General features: G+C 50.8%; 4 protein-coding genes across 4 annotated transcripts; 2 read left to right on the top strand and 2 right to left on the bottom strand.

The window, feature by feature from the left end:
* Positions 1–292: 292 nt before the first annotated feature.
* On the top strand, positions 293–1,074 carry LRP88_00340 (uncharacterized protein; the record flags this gene model as incomplete). The annotated part of the gene is made up of 2 exons (XM_083237056.1): positions 293–617; positions 683–1,074. 2 exons carry the CDS (start codon positions 293–295, stop codon positions 1,072–1,074), a joined length of 717 nt encoding a protein of 238 aa, XP_083106947.1.
* A 4,388-nt stretch (positions 1,075–5,462) lies between these two features.
* On the bottom strand, positions 5,463–6,750 carry LRP88_00339 (5'-methylthioadenosine/S-adenosylhomocysteine nucleosidase family protein; the record flags this gene model as incomplete). Its single annotated transcript, XM_083237055.1, has 3 exons — positions 5,463–5,517; positions 5,571–5,754; positions 5,805–6,750. The coding sequence occupies 3 exons, from the start codon at positions 6,748–6,750 to the stop codon at positions 5,463–5,465; spliced, it is 1,185 nt and encodes a 394-aa protein (XP_083106946.1).
* Positions 6,751–8,179: 1,429 nt separating this feature from the next.
* On the top strand, positions 8,180–9,352 carry LRP88_00338 (uncharacterized protein; the record flags this gene model as incomplete). Its single annotated transcript, XM_083237054.1, has 1 exon — positions 8,180–9,352. The coding sequence occupies one exon, from the start codon at positions 8,180–8,182 to the stop codon at positions 9,350–9,352; it is 1,173 nt and encodes a 390-aa protein (XP_083106945.1).
* Positions 9,353–9,488: 136 nt separating this feature from the next.
* On the bottom strand, positions 9,489–10,557 carry LRP88_00337 (uncharacterized protein; the record flags this gene model as incomplete). Its single annotated transcript, XM_083237053.1, has 3 exons — positions 9,489–9,955; positions 10,017–10,086; positions 10,141–10,557. The coding sequence occupies 3 exons, from the start codon at positions 10,555–10,557 to the stop codon at positions 9,489–9,491; spliced, it is 954 nt and encodes a 317-aa protein (XP_083106944.1).
* Between the last annotated feature and the right edge of the window lie 3,860 nt (positions 10,558–14,417).

Genomic DNA, 14,417 nt, shown 5'->3' with positions numbered 1-14,417 from the left:
CACAGGGGTCGAACACGCCGAGCCCATCTTTCACAATCAGAACTCATCTAGGAATAGCCCTTGACCCCTGCGCCACCTGCGCCTTGCGGTAACCATTGCGAGGGACTCTTTCCCGTCTCTTGGCCCGTAGCTTTCTGTGTTTCGGCATTCAACATGACACGGCCAAGAATCCTTCTAGAACATGGATATAATAGGATGCGGCCCCGTTAGCATACCCATTAGAGATACATCCTCAAGTTTCTTTATTCTCCGGCAATTTGTGGATAATAGCCACAACTTTCACCACAACAGAATGATTCACAAGCTCTTCCTTGTCTTCGGGGTAACATGGCTTTACCTTACTGGCGCACTTGCTGAGCGCAACTGTGACAACAGACTCTGTCTCACATCCTTCCGCTGGTGCGACTCAAGCCCGTGTGATTTCCCAGATTATGTCCTCTCGATACATAGCGATCTCGACGACCGCAATACTGGGTACGGCGTCCTCCTTGGCACCGACGAGTACAACATCACCTGGATCCATGCCGACTCGGATCATCCGGTTTCTATTGAGTGGCGATTCCTTGTAGGCGAGACCGAGCCTGATTATGGCGGAAAGCTTCTTTCCTGGGGTGTCAGTAAGTGATCTTCACTTCCTCCCTTACTCTAACATTCAGGGAGTGTCGATGCTGACCGTCTCAAGACACAACGCACAGTCACTATATTTTCAAACCTTACGACCTCTTCGCCAAGATGGCATCCTCTCCCAAATTCAACCTCACAGAGACCGAGATCCGTAGTCTCGCCAGTGGCATGATCAACGTCATTTTCATCAGACAACCAGAAAAGGGAGACGCTCGGGATGGCTGGCAGGACATGAGCTCTCAGTTCTCGGTGCAGAACGGATGGGCTGGTGCAGCTGCCCGAGCACAATATGACATTGGAAAGCAGAAGGAAGCGGATAAGTGGAAACTCGGTGTCAGTATCAGTGTAGGTCTTGGAGTGCCCTTCATGATGGCTATTACTGGGCTTCTGACCTGGTGGTTTACCAAGAAGAGGTTAACATCAACAGAACCTCCCAAAGCTACAACCTGACAGCCGAAAACACTAGTAATCACAGGCTGTGTGTGTATGGCTACCTGTATCTACTCTATCAAGTCCTTGCGAGCTAGTTCCTTGATACCCAAGCGAAGCTTTATTACACCTGAATTCTTGATTGTGTACTATCGCCCCTACTGGTGTATATGTGCTAGTTGCGCTCTGATTCTCGTCTTGGATAGATGTCATCTTTCACTCCTCACACGAGAGTACCTACGAAAGAAGTTTTAGCCAAGTTTCATTTATAAAAAAGACTTTAGACTGGGTATGAAGGGGTACCATGGACTTGCCTTTGCCGACTGGTGATGCACGTAATAAGCAAGGTGGTCTCATACTTGCAACCCACAAGGGTCTATAATGTTATGAGGTATACAACACTCATCTAGCGTGGCAGGTACTATTTATAGTGCTTTTCGAATGAGGGCGCTTATTTCTGCTGTATCCCCTCAACTGACCGAGCCAACCATAAGCTGCGAGAAAAGGAATACATCACATACCACTACATCAACATCATAGGGCAAGTACCAACATTCTCCCCTCTACCTCTCCCTCTTTGATGCTTAATACACTTCAAGCCAAGATCAACTGAGCCGCGATAGTGAGATCATCAATAGAGGCACTCTCACCAAGTGGAGAATCTGCTCCACCACTACGTGAAATGGACCTTAGTCTCCCTGAGGGGATGGATCCCCTGGCTACCTGGTCGGCTAGCTGGTACCTGGTTCATGGTGGCAAGGTAGAAGCGTTCCCACCTTTTAACATTATAGACCCTTGTGAGTTTAAGCGCCGGCAAATTAATTTGCTGCTGCGCCGCTCATGCCGACGTCATCATCCATGAGGCCTTAAAAGGTCCGTCCCTACTACTCGCGATCAACTCTGCTCAATATCTCAAACCTCCACTTATCTCCTGTTCAACTTCAACACATATCAACATGTCTCTACCCACTCAACCTGAGCGAACTGCCCAGCTATCTGAGGCAGTACAACTCCAGCCTCGGGCCCATCAACCCATGGGTATTGCCCTCTTATGCATATTCTCGTCCGAGGCTAACATGACGTGACTCAAGACGCCCAGCAACCACAGCCAAATGAACACACTCAATCAGATACCGAGCTCAGTCTCAGAGGTGGTAGGGCGGGCGAGGGCTCGTGCCCTGGTCGGTTCTGCGGCATCCCATGCCCCCTCAACTGTTCAATCTGCATCATTCCCATTCCCTGTTGCTGTTAAGGATTTGTCGCGGTATGAGTGTTTATGAGTGAGGAATAGCTTGGAACAACGGGCAAGTCTACGTATCAGTAACTCTGTATCTGTCAATGGAAAGTAAATAAGTGGATGAGCGGTGTGGATTTGACTGGCCATGGAAATCTATTGTGTTGCGTTAAGAGCTTGTGTCCCTTGTGCTCAGCAGAAAACAAACAAAAACCTGTTCTGTCTCCATTGTAATGTACAGTTCTCAAACGCCGCTCGCGTCAATGGTCAGCGGCATCTGGATTCCCACAAGAGCAATGCACGAAGCTTTGCAGTCTACGGGGAAAGATGAGGGGTTGGGCACTGAGGTTTGTAAGTAAGTATTGTTCTATTTATGAGGCTATCTAAGTGAATAGCTGGGGCGATTGTCGGTCATAGAGCTGGCTTCCTCCTCTATGTTCACGCTGGCCGGGCCAAAGAATAGGTTCGTAAATGGACTGTTGGTGATGAGTTTGCGATTTCTATCGCCGAGATCTTCCAAACTTATTAGAGCACTAATATACATGGCTTTATCTCCAGCTTCAAGTCTCTCGCTTCATCCCCCGGGCTTGGTTTCACATTGTCTCCAGAACCCGTTCAGTATTAGGTTCTGGGTAGTTGTGCCTGGAGTCGGATGAGTCGTCATTGCGCTCATCTTTGTCTTCTTCGCCAACAGCATATACGTAATCAGGTGGAAGAGACGCCATGGACGATGTCTCGTCCTCATCGACACATCCAGCATAAGTGGTGATTGACCTTCGGGGATGCAACGCCTGGGAATCGGTTCCGCCTTCACCTCCGACTCTGAGAAACTCTGTAGACTCGTGGCTTGTGTCGGTTTTGCTAGGGACTAGAATCGTTTCGTGAGATCCGTCATCGCGTGGAACACGGTAACACCTGAGAGGGGAAACTTCGCTGTCGTAACAGCCACAACGACTCAAAAATACCGTTTTTTCGTGGCTCTTATCTTGGGATGAAAGATTAACAGGAGGTTTCTTCCAGCGGTTAGTTCTACAGCTAATGAGAGTCAATGGGATGATGAATGGATCTGATATCTTAGATCCATTGTTGACGGGCAAGTCGGTACGAAGCCTGATCTACGAAACATGATTAGCATTTACATTGATCTGAATAACTGACAGTAGTAGAGCTTACCTCCAGATGATGTTTAACTGCCACATGCAATGCAGTGCAAGATGGGTTGAGAGGAAGCATCCGAGCTTGGCGAATTTGTGGGCAAGTAGGCAGCTGGAAATCAACCACAACTGGCGTCGATTGGGTCTTGAATGTGATCGGAATCCAAACATGTTCCCGGTATTCAGCATTCTTCCACTGATGATCGGTCGATAGGGAGATTTCTGCCTTGAGTGATTCATACCAAGCGGTACCGACCCGTTGCAAATGCATCGCCATCTCAACGAGGACGCATTCAATAGAGTAGCGTTCTAGGCGACCGGCGAGACCCAAAAGGTTGGCCTTGACTTGTATCGAGCTGCCAATAGGGACAGCGTCACTGGGCACGACCACTTCGAAATCTTGGCTGTTCCATCTCTTGACGTCTGTCAAAGCTTTCCTTATCGGAGTCGGGGAAGCGGCGTCTCGGATCACCATGATTTGATGTGTCAGTTGCAAAAGGGGGGTTGCAAAAGGTCGAGGTCTTTGGAACACCACTTGAAGTTCCCATGATTGACCCAGAACGGAGCCAGACTGTTTCCTCGTTCTCATCATTGAGGGTAAATTCAAACGAGGAGGTGAATGTGCCCTCCGAGAGACGTCTGAAGTACATCGAAAGATCCTTCGTGCTGGGAAACAAGGACCTGACGCCTGATGGGGTCGGTGTCGTACTCTTCGACTCGGGTTCGGAAATCAAGTGCCCAAGCTCCCGAAGTTGCAAGGTTTTCTCCTTCGACCACAAAACCTTGGTCCAGCCACCCCCCTCGCCGTGAGCCACTGATGATATACACCTAAGCGTAACAGTAACACTCTTGATTTGAACCTCTCTCCAAACTAGAAGGTGTATTCCACCCACGAGTTTGGAAGTTCCCTTAACTATCGTGTAGTGCTTGTTCAGGATGACGACGGGCTTTGAGAACCACAGCTGGCATGCCAACGCGTTGCCCAAGACTACTTCAGATTGGGGCACAGTGGGGGCTGCATAAGCTTGGTGAACTGGCGCCCTGGAGGGAGCTGCCATGGAAATGCTTGGGCCTGTGGTATGGCCCTGGGATTGTTGTTGCTTTTCCCCAGTACTCGCAATCAATGCCCGTTTGCGGTGGTCTAGATCCCTTGCGATCGACTCACCAATGACTCTAAGACGAGAAGCCAGTTCAAGCGCCTCGTCGCTCGAGTGTCCAAATGTTGTTTCTGCAATCGCTAACGCAGACTTCAAGGCGTCTTCAGCTGCGTTCAAATCTCCAATCTTTCTGCAGCATGTTGCGAAGCCATTGAGGAGATGCATTAGCTCTGGGTGGCTTGATTCCTCAACTTGCACGATGCGCATATGATCGATGGCAGCCGAAAATAGTCTCCTAGCGGTTTCCAGTTTTCCTAGCGAAAGATACAATTCCGCGGTGCAAGAAGATAATGTCGAGAACTGAGTGGCGAATTTCCCGTTTGGTCCACAGCCACATTCCAGGGTCGACTTGAAACTGAGCAAGGCGCTTGTAGTTCCTAGTGAAATCCTGCGTAAAGGACCTTAGGGGCACGATTCCCTCACGTATAAAATTCCCGCAAGTTCCAGACCGAGAGGGAAGCCATCAAGAACTTTCGCTGCTTGCCGCGCTGCATCACGGCCTTGCAGGGGTTAATGAAGAGATTCAGAGAACGGCAAAGTGATTACTTACCCTCTCGAGTCAGCTCCTGTTCACCTGTGGCGGCCCGCCACAAAAGAAGGGACTCAGCAGACACCCGGTCGAGCCGCTCAACTAGGATTTGCTCCATCTTCCAGGCAGTTGCAATTATTTTATGCGTCGAGGTGACGCAAACAGACCCATGTAGAAAGTTCATAAGTGGTTCCATTAAGGTCTTATTTCGCATCGGATCGTTCGCCTGGTCGATGATGATAAGCCAGTTTCTGTCTGGGGTGTTTCGCAGCCAGTCGAAGACAAGATCTTTTGCTGAAACTCCTTGCTCCCGATTCCGGAACCCGGGGACGATTTCACGCATTCGACTGTAGCAGGAAGTCATGGATTGCTCTATGCTCATATCGGAGCCTGCATCAATCCACAAGATTGCCGAGAATTGGTGTCTACGCCGGGTCACATACTCGTGGGCCAACTGAGTCTTGCCAGACCCAGAGATGCCGCAGAGAATAATTCTCTTCTTTCCATCTGACGGGCTTTCGAGGTACTTGCTCATTTCTGAAATCTCATCCTCTCTCCCAAAGAAGCGATCGGTTTTGGGGGGCAGCTCGCAAAGAATTGCTCCCTTGAGAGGGTCAGGAGGAACATCTGAGAAACTAAGTACAACACCCACAGAGACGAGTGTGGAAATTACTCACCGTCCTGCTTGAAAATTGCTTTCCCAGGGCCGAGGTGATGCAGGACCGCCTTGGCATAAGCAGCAGCCATGGCGGCAGCGTATGGCTGCCAGTCCTTGTTCTTGTATTCGTCTCCGTAGTCACAAACACCCCGAATGACACCCACCGGGATACGATTCATGGTACCCGCAGCCTCCATCTCCAGACCGATGATGTTGTATTTGTCTCTCAGCTCATTGCGCTTCTCGGCATTCTTGACGAGCTTGTCGCCAGACCCAATGGGTCCATACCACACACGTGTCCGTTTGTTGGCCGGCCGCAGGCCTCGCTTTACAACATGAGAAGTGCCGTCACTATCAGTGCTGTAAAGAGCATCTCTCTCTTGACCGGGATCCTGAAAGGTGCCCCGGGGGTGCTGCTTGTCCCTTATTATCTCATACAAAGGCAAGAATTCGTCGACATCGTTGGGGGCCATCATCTTGATGCTTCCAATCGCGGATCGGACGACTGTCTCGGTGTTGGCCAAAACACGACCAAGTTGCAGCAGCTGGAACCCGTTGGCAGTTTCTTTGCCGAGCTCATAGGCAATGAGCCCTGCACTCTCGCCCTCCGGGAGGCCGACAAGAACATCTCCAAGGCGAATGTCAAGAGGAGGGTCTCTGTCGAGATTGGGAAGTCCAGCCGCGATGCCGACGAGTAAGCCGAACCAGAGATTGGGAAAGGACTTCTTGACCTGACTCGCGAGGGCTGCAGCCGAGCCGGTACCATACTCCTGACCATCGGGCAGTGTCGCAATGATGATGTTGTGCCCGTTGATATCTCCAGCTTGAAAAACGTAGTCATCCCCTCGGCTGACGGGAAACCGGCCCTTGTGCCTATGGTCGAACATGTGGAGAGCGGCCTGAGCCTCAATCTCCAACGGTGCGATCCACGCGATAGTGTAAAGCGCGGGATCTAGCTTGTTCATCGTGCGACACTGTCTTGCGAGGATCAACAGACGACCGAATCAGACGATGATGGAAGTTGATGGAAGACGAAAACGGACTTAGGCTGTGAAGAGACAGGCCAGCCCCGCTGTTGTCTCTTTCCTCTTCACTGCATTTTCAGGCCGCCTCGATTCAGGCTCACACTAAGTGGCTGTGCGTCTGAAGTGGCATATCCTCGAGTGCCAATCGTGACGAGGCTCTGGCCGACATGTCTTTCCGCACTCTGGCAAATGAAGGAACACTCAGGGCTGGTAACATGCAACTTGAGCCAAGGGAGGAGAGAGGAAGTCCATGAAACCTGGTTAACACATTCCTCGAGAAGACCGATGTTTGAACTTCGTACAGCGTGTAGATGTTGAGTTGAGAAAGATCGCGACTCCATCACCAGTGTTGCCGAGGGTAGATACCTGAGATCTCAGGCACCCATCGCTCTTGTCCGCCCCGTCCGAACTGTCGCGCCTTCCTTCTTGAGCACACATGCACTTCCCAAGTTCGCGGTTCGAACAAAGTTAAGACCAACGGCGAGAAGGTTGTTTATTCGATCCCGTCTCGGAGAGTAATTACCCCGTATGCACTCAACTGTAGCCTGGTCTGCAGGCCGGTATGTAGGTGGGCCATCCCGTTGTCGTGGGATTCTCAAGCCACGGTGAAAGAGCTAAAGGAACCGGAACCAGAACCAACAACTTTCTTGTACAGCTTGGTGAGGCCGCATGCATTGGCCTTTGCCGACTGCAATACCGAGAGGTGCACTGCATTCAATAAGCTCCCCTCTTAATCATCAAAACACCACACGCTCCGGACTTGCTTGCGTTCTGTATGAAGAAATTAGTGGCTTCTAGGGTAACTGTCTTATCGATAAGGGGCTACGATAAGCATCCATGTAGGGAGGTTGAACAGCAACTGCATTGACAGACACTTGCCAACAGGGTTACTGCGCACCAGTCAATGGACCTGTGACAAGAATATTTCTGCGTTCTTCGCCCACATAAAGGAGCCATGCACACCTTGATGGATTCGTTACCCAAATCTCCACAGGCGCCCCTGGCAGTTGAAGGCCGACAGCGGAACTCAGGCGCGGAAGCTGGCCGCCTAGAGTACAAAACACGTACAAAATTGCATGCCATTGGTTCAACTTGCGAGTGGCCTGACTCCAGGGCTCCGAAAACCACCTCGACTGTCAGGCGTTTCGGAATGGTGATGATGATTTAATCTCCGATCTTATCTGATCGATAACTTAAAAGTCAATGCCACCCGACGACCCGACGGACCTGCCACAAGTGATACCATCGCTATTAATGCCCTGAATATTCAACGAGTCGCCAAATACCCCAATTGAAGTCACCAAGAATTCTGCTTTCATTTCCGAGCAACTTGTCGTCCTAGAGTTTGTCTACACCCACTACGATCCTAATGGAGTCCAAACCTAAGGCCATCATTGTCGGCGCCGGAATCGCAGGCCTGGCAACAGCCTGGTGGCTCGATAGAGCTGGCTGGACCTCGATCATTGTTGAAAGAGCCGCCAGCGTGCGAGAAGGAGGCTACGTCGTCAGTCTTTCCGGCTGTTGCCTCGACACTCTCAAGCAGATGGACGTCTTCGACGAATTGAAGGCTCGATCGTACAACTTTGATGAAAACGTCATCAACAACACAAAGGGCCGCGAAATGCTCAGGTTGCATTACGCCGATGTGCATGGCGGACTGGATAGCTTTGCTGTTCGTCGAGGTGACCTTGCCGATGTCCTGTTCAAAGCCTTGCCAGCGACGGCCTCTATTCAATTTGATCAGACGCTGGAAACCGTCATAGATGACGGAGACAAGGTCAAAGCAACCTTGAAAGGTGGCGAAACCATCGAAGCTGACCTCTTGATCGGCACCGATGGAATCCGCTCCTCTATCAGAAACCAGTTCTGGAAAGGCGTCGACAGTCTGGAGGACCTCGGATACTCTTACGCGGTGTACGATGTCGACGAGAAGAAGGAGCTCGAGGCGTCATGTGTGTCTTTCAACAGCCCGGGACATCTCGATGTCTTCTACTGTCTGCGCGATGACCGGCTGGCTGCAATGCATATCTGGCGAGACGACCTCGCCCATCTTCAAGAAAGAGACGATCGATTCGGCATTCTCCGCAAGGTGACAGCTGGAGGAGCTGCGCAGGTGACCGAAATCATCGACAAGGCAGAAGCAGCTGACAGCGCTGTCATCATTGACAGCTTAACCATGGTGTGCTTGCCACAGTGGTCCAAAGGGCGTGTTCTTCTCGTCGGAGACGCAGCTCACTGCCTCACGCTACTTTCCGGCCAAGGTGCCGGCATGGCCCTCACATCTGCCGAGATCTTGGGCAAGGCATTGATGGCGACCAAGGACATCTCACGGGCTCTCGCTAACCACGAGAAGAGGCTCCGTCCCGTCATCGAAGGCCTTCAGCGCCGCAGCAAGAAGATGGCGGCCATGTACATCCCGAAGAGCATCTGGGGATATCACTTCAGGAACCTGGTGCTCAAGGTTATGCCGAGTTCGTGGATTGCTTCGTGGCATGTTAGCAGTGCCAAGGTCGAGACGGACCTGGCCACAGTTAAAACCTGAGGCCGGCTGCATTCATAGTCGCAAGTTTAGGGGTGTTCTTAAGGACTGGAAGGAGAATTTTCAAAGCGAGCCATTTATCTCAAATTCTATTAATGTCTAGTATTCTGAAGTTACGATCCGTGTTGTATGACCACGTTCAACTCTTGTCCACCTGCGGCTCTTCTGTCTTGAACGCCTCCGGGTATAACTCAACCATCTTATCATAAGCCTTCCGAGCCCTGTTCTTGAGATCCCATTCTGCATCTATGCTTGCTGCATCCGCAACCTCCTGTAGCTTCGAGGCCCAGAGCTTCCACTTTGCCGGCGTCACCTCAACGCGGTACTTCTTTGAAGGCTGTTTCACTTCCTTGATGTAGGCATCTCCTGCAATCAGAGTGTAATTAGCCTGCGCAACAACTTGGGCCTTTCGACCAATGTTGGTTGTCAAGTCTCCCGAAGTACGTGTTTCGAACGCACTTTCGAAATCCCCGGAAATCCAACGGGTCCCATCAGCATCCAACAGGCCTGCGCTGAAGAGCTTCGCAAGGAGAGCTGATTTGCTGACCCACGAATGAGAAGCCTGGCTTGCAGTTCGGAATTCGTTGTCTCTGGTAACTCCCTGGGCTGCAGACGGAAATCCATATGAGCATCGCAATCATAAGCCATGGGGCTGGCTTGTACTCACCATGACTGCTATTCCAATCTTCCGTCGCAGCGGCCTCAAGTCCCCATCCGAAATAGACGAATTGAGGGTCCTATGAGTTGTTAGCGCACCGGACAATGATGCTCAGCAAATTAAGGGAGCTCACCTCCTTGCTGAACTCATCTGCTGCATCGCGCTTGATACCAATCAGGAAATTGGCAAGCCTGTCATGTCCGATGTCCGTGAGGGAGACTTTGCCTACTGTCTCAAAGACAGCGATAGAGATCTCATTTAGGATGTCCCCAGCAGCGTACTCGGGTGGCTGTCTTCTCCCAAAGTCTTCTCCGGCGAAGACAGCAATGTAATGTTCATTAAACCGTTTGATGGCCTTGGGAACCGCAGTGTCGTCGTTGTCAGGTGCGAGGAGCAAGTCTCGGATAATCTCAAAGTAAATGGAGCCAGAGTCAAATTGTTCATTTTCCTCGGCTATCCTGTCCTCAACATGTACCAGCCAAGGGGGCCTATCCGAGGGTGCCAGCGGCTGAACATCATTCGACTTTGATTCTTCGATATTGTTGCTCATGGTAATGGATGTGATAATTGCAAAAGAGTGAGAGTGTGTGGAAGGAAAGTCTTCGATAATAGAAGAGAAATCTTTAGGAAATCTTGGTTATGCACGGACAAAGAAACAGACAAAGCCTCGTCAATTCCACTCTTGTCAATGGAGGTAGATCGCTGGGCTGCCTGCAGAGAGGCTCAGCGGCAACGCAACAACGGTAATTCCTTTGCCGCTCGAGTTTGACTGCGCCATCGCGCATTGTCCAATCACATTGTCACAGCGGCATGCGCGACAAGGCTCGGGTGACAGGATCGCCTGGTTCCCACTGTTTCACTGCAACCAGCACTGAGAATTAAAATAGACATGAACCAGCATGAAACAGGGCCTGCGCATGCGGCCGGTGAACTTGAAGGCCGCGGCTCACGGGCATGAACGCGCGGGAAATGGCGTCATGACGACCCGGGAATCTAGGTGGCTACCCCATACATCTTGGAGCCGCGCGCTCTACAATGGAACAAGGCATTGGTAGGTGAAGGGCCCTTGGGCTAATGTAACCACTTCGTCTCAGGCTCAGGCAAGTTATGTATGTTGGTTCTATACCTACTAACTCCTTCCACGTTCGGCACCTGGCAATGAAGCTGCGTGACCTTAAAGACGGTAGAGCTACGCTGATGCCCACAAGAACGGCTGCGATAGCCGGATACAAGCACTGGCCGGCCCAAGGGCAACCGCCTTGTCTTATCATCTGCACGTTGGTCCTACCCGGCACCAACTTCTTTTTGTCCCAAACTCGGCATCAAATGTCAAATCCTTTCCATGGAGTCGTGCGTTACGCGCGGATGAATCTCAGCGTTAGCCAGTTGAACGCGGTCATTGCATTTCAGACTCAGTCATGCCGTTCAAGTCCACTTTTTCATCATACAGACTCTCTAATAACCTCGCCTACCAATACAGGATGAGACGACTTGCGTATTTCTGTCCCATTCCATTCTCCTTAAAGTCACTGCCGACCCACTGCTGTTGCGTCCAATCCATCAGCCATCATCAATTCATTACTGCTTGGGTCTGGTTAGTCAAGCTCATCCCATTAGTATAGAACCTCATAGGGCTCTTATCTTCCTTGCTTTTTTCATAATGTTCAACCCACTGTTTAGGCGCGGGCAAGGCCCGAGGCGCAATTCGGATGATATAAATAACAAAACGGTACGCCTGTCCTCTTCTTTTCATCAGCCTCGTCGCAACCTTTCCTCTCCTTTATTCCGTGTATCTCCGCGTCGTTTTTGTCTCCTGTGTATCTTTTCCACTCCATCACCCTTGTTTTCTCATCCACTACCCCCCTGGCAGTGTAACTAACTCCTACTAGCAATACTGGACTCCACGAGGCAGCATCCCCGCCAAAATCGTAAACCAACAGACTCAGGAGCTTCACCGTGTCGTTGACGCACAAAACGGGAGGTTCCCTAAGGAGTACAGAAACGGTGAGTATCACGGTGCAGACTTTCATCGTTGCGAGCAGAGAAACAACCCCGAGCAGAGGCAGCTGCTCGAAGTCCCTATCAACACACGAATGGAGATCGGGACAAGACCAGCTCCAATGGCCCGAGTACAAAACAGAGAGAGCCTGCACCCTAACGACAGAGTTCGTGCCGCCCGGAATGAGCTCAACGAGCCTGACCCACTTCGAGGCGTTGTTGCCGCTGGACCAGATGGCCGATCTTATGGAGTGGTCGGCGTCATCTATCATCCTAGGTAACTTGAGTGGCTACAACAAAGCTCCTGTAGAGCCGTTGAACCGTCAAGGCCGTCAGCAGATGCGTCGATTTGACGATGACGCGGCTGATGCACGTCGAGTGGGCACTTGGCCTCCTAGAGACGAGGATGCTGATGATCTCACAACGTATGAGAATCGATATGCTCAAGTGAGGAGGCCACGGAATCTCCCACGGCCAAGTAGATGACACTTTAGTACGAGTTTGTTGCTTTTGCATGGACAGGCGGTACGTCATGTATTGTGAATCTTGAGGAAGTGAGGGACTTTAATGAACAGTATGGACATGTGCCGGGGATCTGTTCGAATTAACCTGTGTAAATAGTTATGTCTTTTCTAATTCATCTCTCTGTATTCCCTGTAAAGACAAGCGGCTTTTGGTCATGAATTGGTGGCGGCCTCACCCCTGATCGCTTCCTGTACCCATCCTGTTGGCCTCGGTCTTCTGCTCAGTTGTCCCATCTAGGGCCGGGCTTCAACTATATTATAATAATGAACGCAATATCAATACATCATAGCATTATACCCTAATGCTAGCATAGTGGCCTTGTTTTTAGTCTTTCCGCTGGCCGCAGTCGAAGACTAATACCTAGCTGTATCATGAAAGATTATTTCACTTCTCAGAGGGTATTTAACTAAGCCCTGTTCCTGAGATCCCACTCCGCATCCGTACTTACTGCATCCGCTACCTCTTGTAACTTCGAGGCCAAAAGTTTCCACCTTGCTGGGGTCACTTCATACCGTTACCCTGTTATACTTGAGTAGTAGCTCCTCAATTTCCTTAAAACCACATTCAGATGCATATTCCAGCGCTGTCCACCCAAGTTCATCCTTTATGCTAATGTCGACGCCATGATCTAGAAGAAGCTGGACTGCTGTCGTATGGCCCTGTTTAGCTGCGTACACCACAGCTGAGCCTGCTTTGTGAGAAGGGTAGTACTCCCACACCCTGCCCAAGAGCCTTGTCAATGTATCATTTAAGTGTCGGAAAGGCCTGCTGGCCCTTGCATTGGCATCAGCGCCGTGTTCTAGCAGCAGCCTCACTGCCCTGTCCCGCCCATTGCCGGCTGCGCAAATAAGTGGTGTCAATTTGATTAATCCCATGTCATCATCTTCATATCCACCCAGGTTCACATCAGCACCGTATTCCAGCAAGAGTGGTACCATTCCCTCATGTTCCGACGAAGCTGCACGGTTTAGGGGTTCGTATTGCCCCTTGACCGGGACACCTCTGTCAATGAGTAGCCTAGTTATTGACTCGTGGCCCATGGAAATTGCAGTTATAAGTGCTTCCATGCCCTGCCGATTCTTGGGGTCAAGACTGGCGCCTGAGTCAAGTATAAATCGCACCATCGGTCCGTCTCCTCGGTGTACTGCGTCAAGCAAGGCAGTCTCGTTCAGACCATTTCTTGCATCAACATCAGCACCAGAGTCAGGTAGAAACTGGACAGTGTCCTCATTTCCGCCTGTAACTGCCCATCCTAGCGGCGTCAAAGGGTAGTAGATACTGTCGATGGTTTTTCGAGATCGCCACGGTCGCAAGCTGCGGGGCATAGACCTGTCCCATTGCAAAGCAATCTCGACCCAAGGGACAATGGCAAAGTAAGATGCCATGTGCAGCGGTGTTATGGGTAGAGATGGTCCGTACCATCTGTTCGATCTGTATGTCTGCATCCATTTGCTTTGCACCGCAGATGCCTGCTTGAAAAATGGCCGGTCTGGATTGAAAAGATCCTTTGCGTCTCTAGAAGCAAGCCTGGCGTGGTTTTGCCAGCGCAATATTGCATAAACGAGCAGAGGGGACTCGCCCTGCCAAGGCATGTCGGCGAAGGCCAGGTAGGTGTGTTGCAAGGCACTGTTCTCAAGAACAAGCAGGCATTTATGGGCCAATGCCACATGGCCTTGATCGACTATGATGCGAAAGCCCTCCAGCACTTGGTCTGCATCATGCTGCTTCCGTAGCAGATATTCCTTAGCAGATTGGTGTACAAACAGGACTTTTTTGTTGTGTACTTTGAGAAACGGTCGACATATCGCAACCCTGTCCGCAACGATTCTTTTGATGGACATATCGGGGTCTTCAGGCTTGGCCTTAATGACGGCGGTCAATTTATCC

Source organism: Fusarium phalaenopsidis, assembly GCF_050370095.1.
Source record: "Fusarium phalaenopsidis strain FUZ10S chromosome Unknown contig_32276, whole genome shotgun sequence".
NCBI lineage: Eukaryota > Fungi > Ascomycota > Sordariomycetes > Hypocreales > Nectriaceae > Fusarium > Fusarium phalaenopsidis.
The sequence above is the reverse complement of the archived record's forward strand: the minus strand, read 5'-3'. Positions and strand labels throughout refer to the sequence as shown.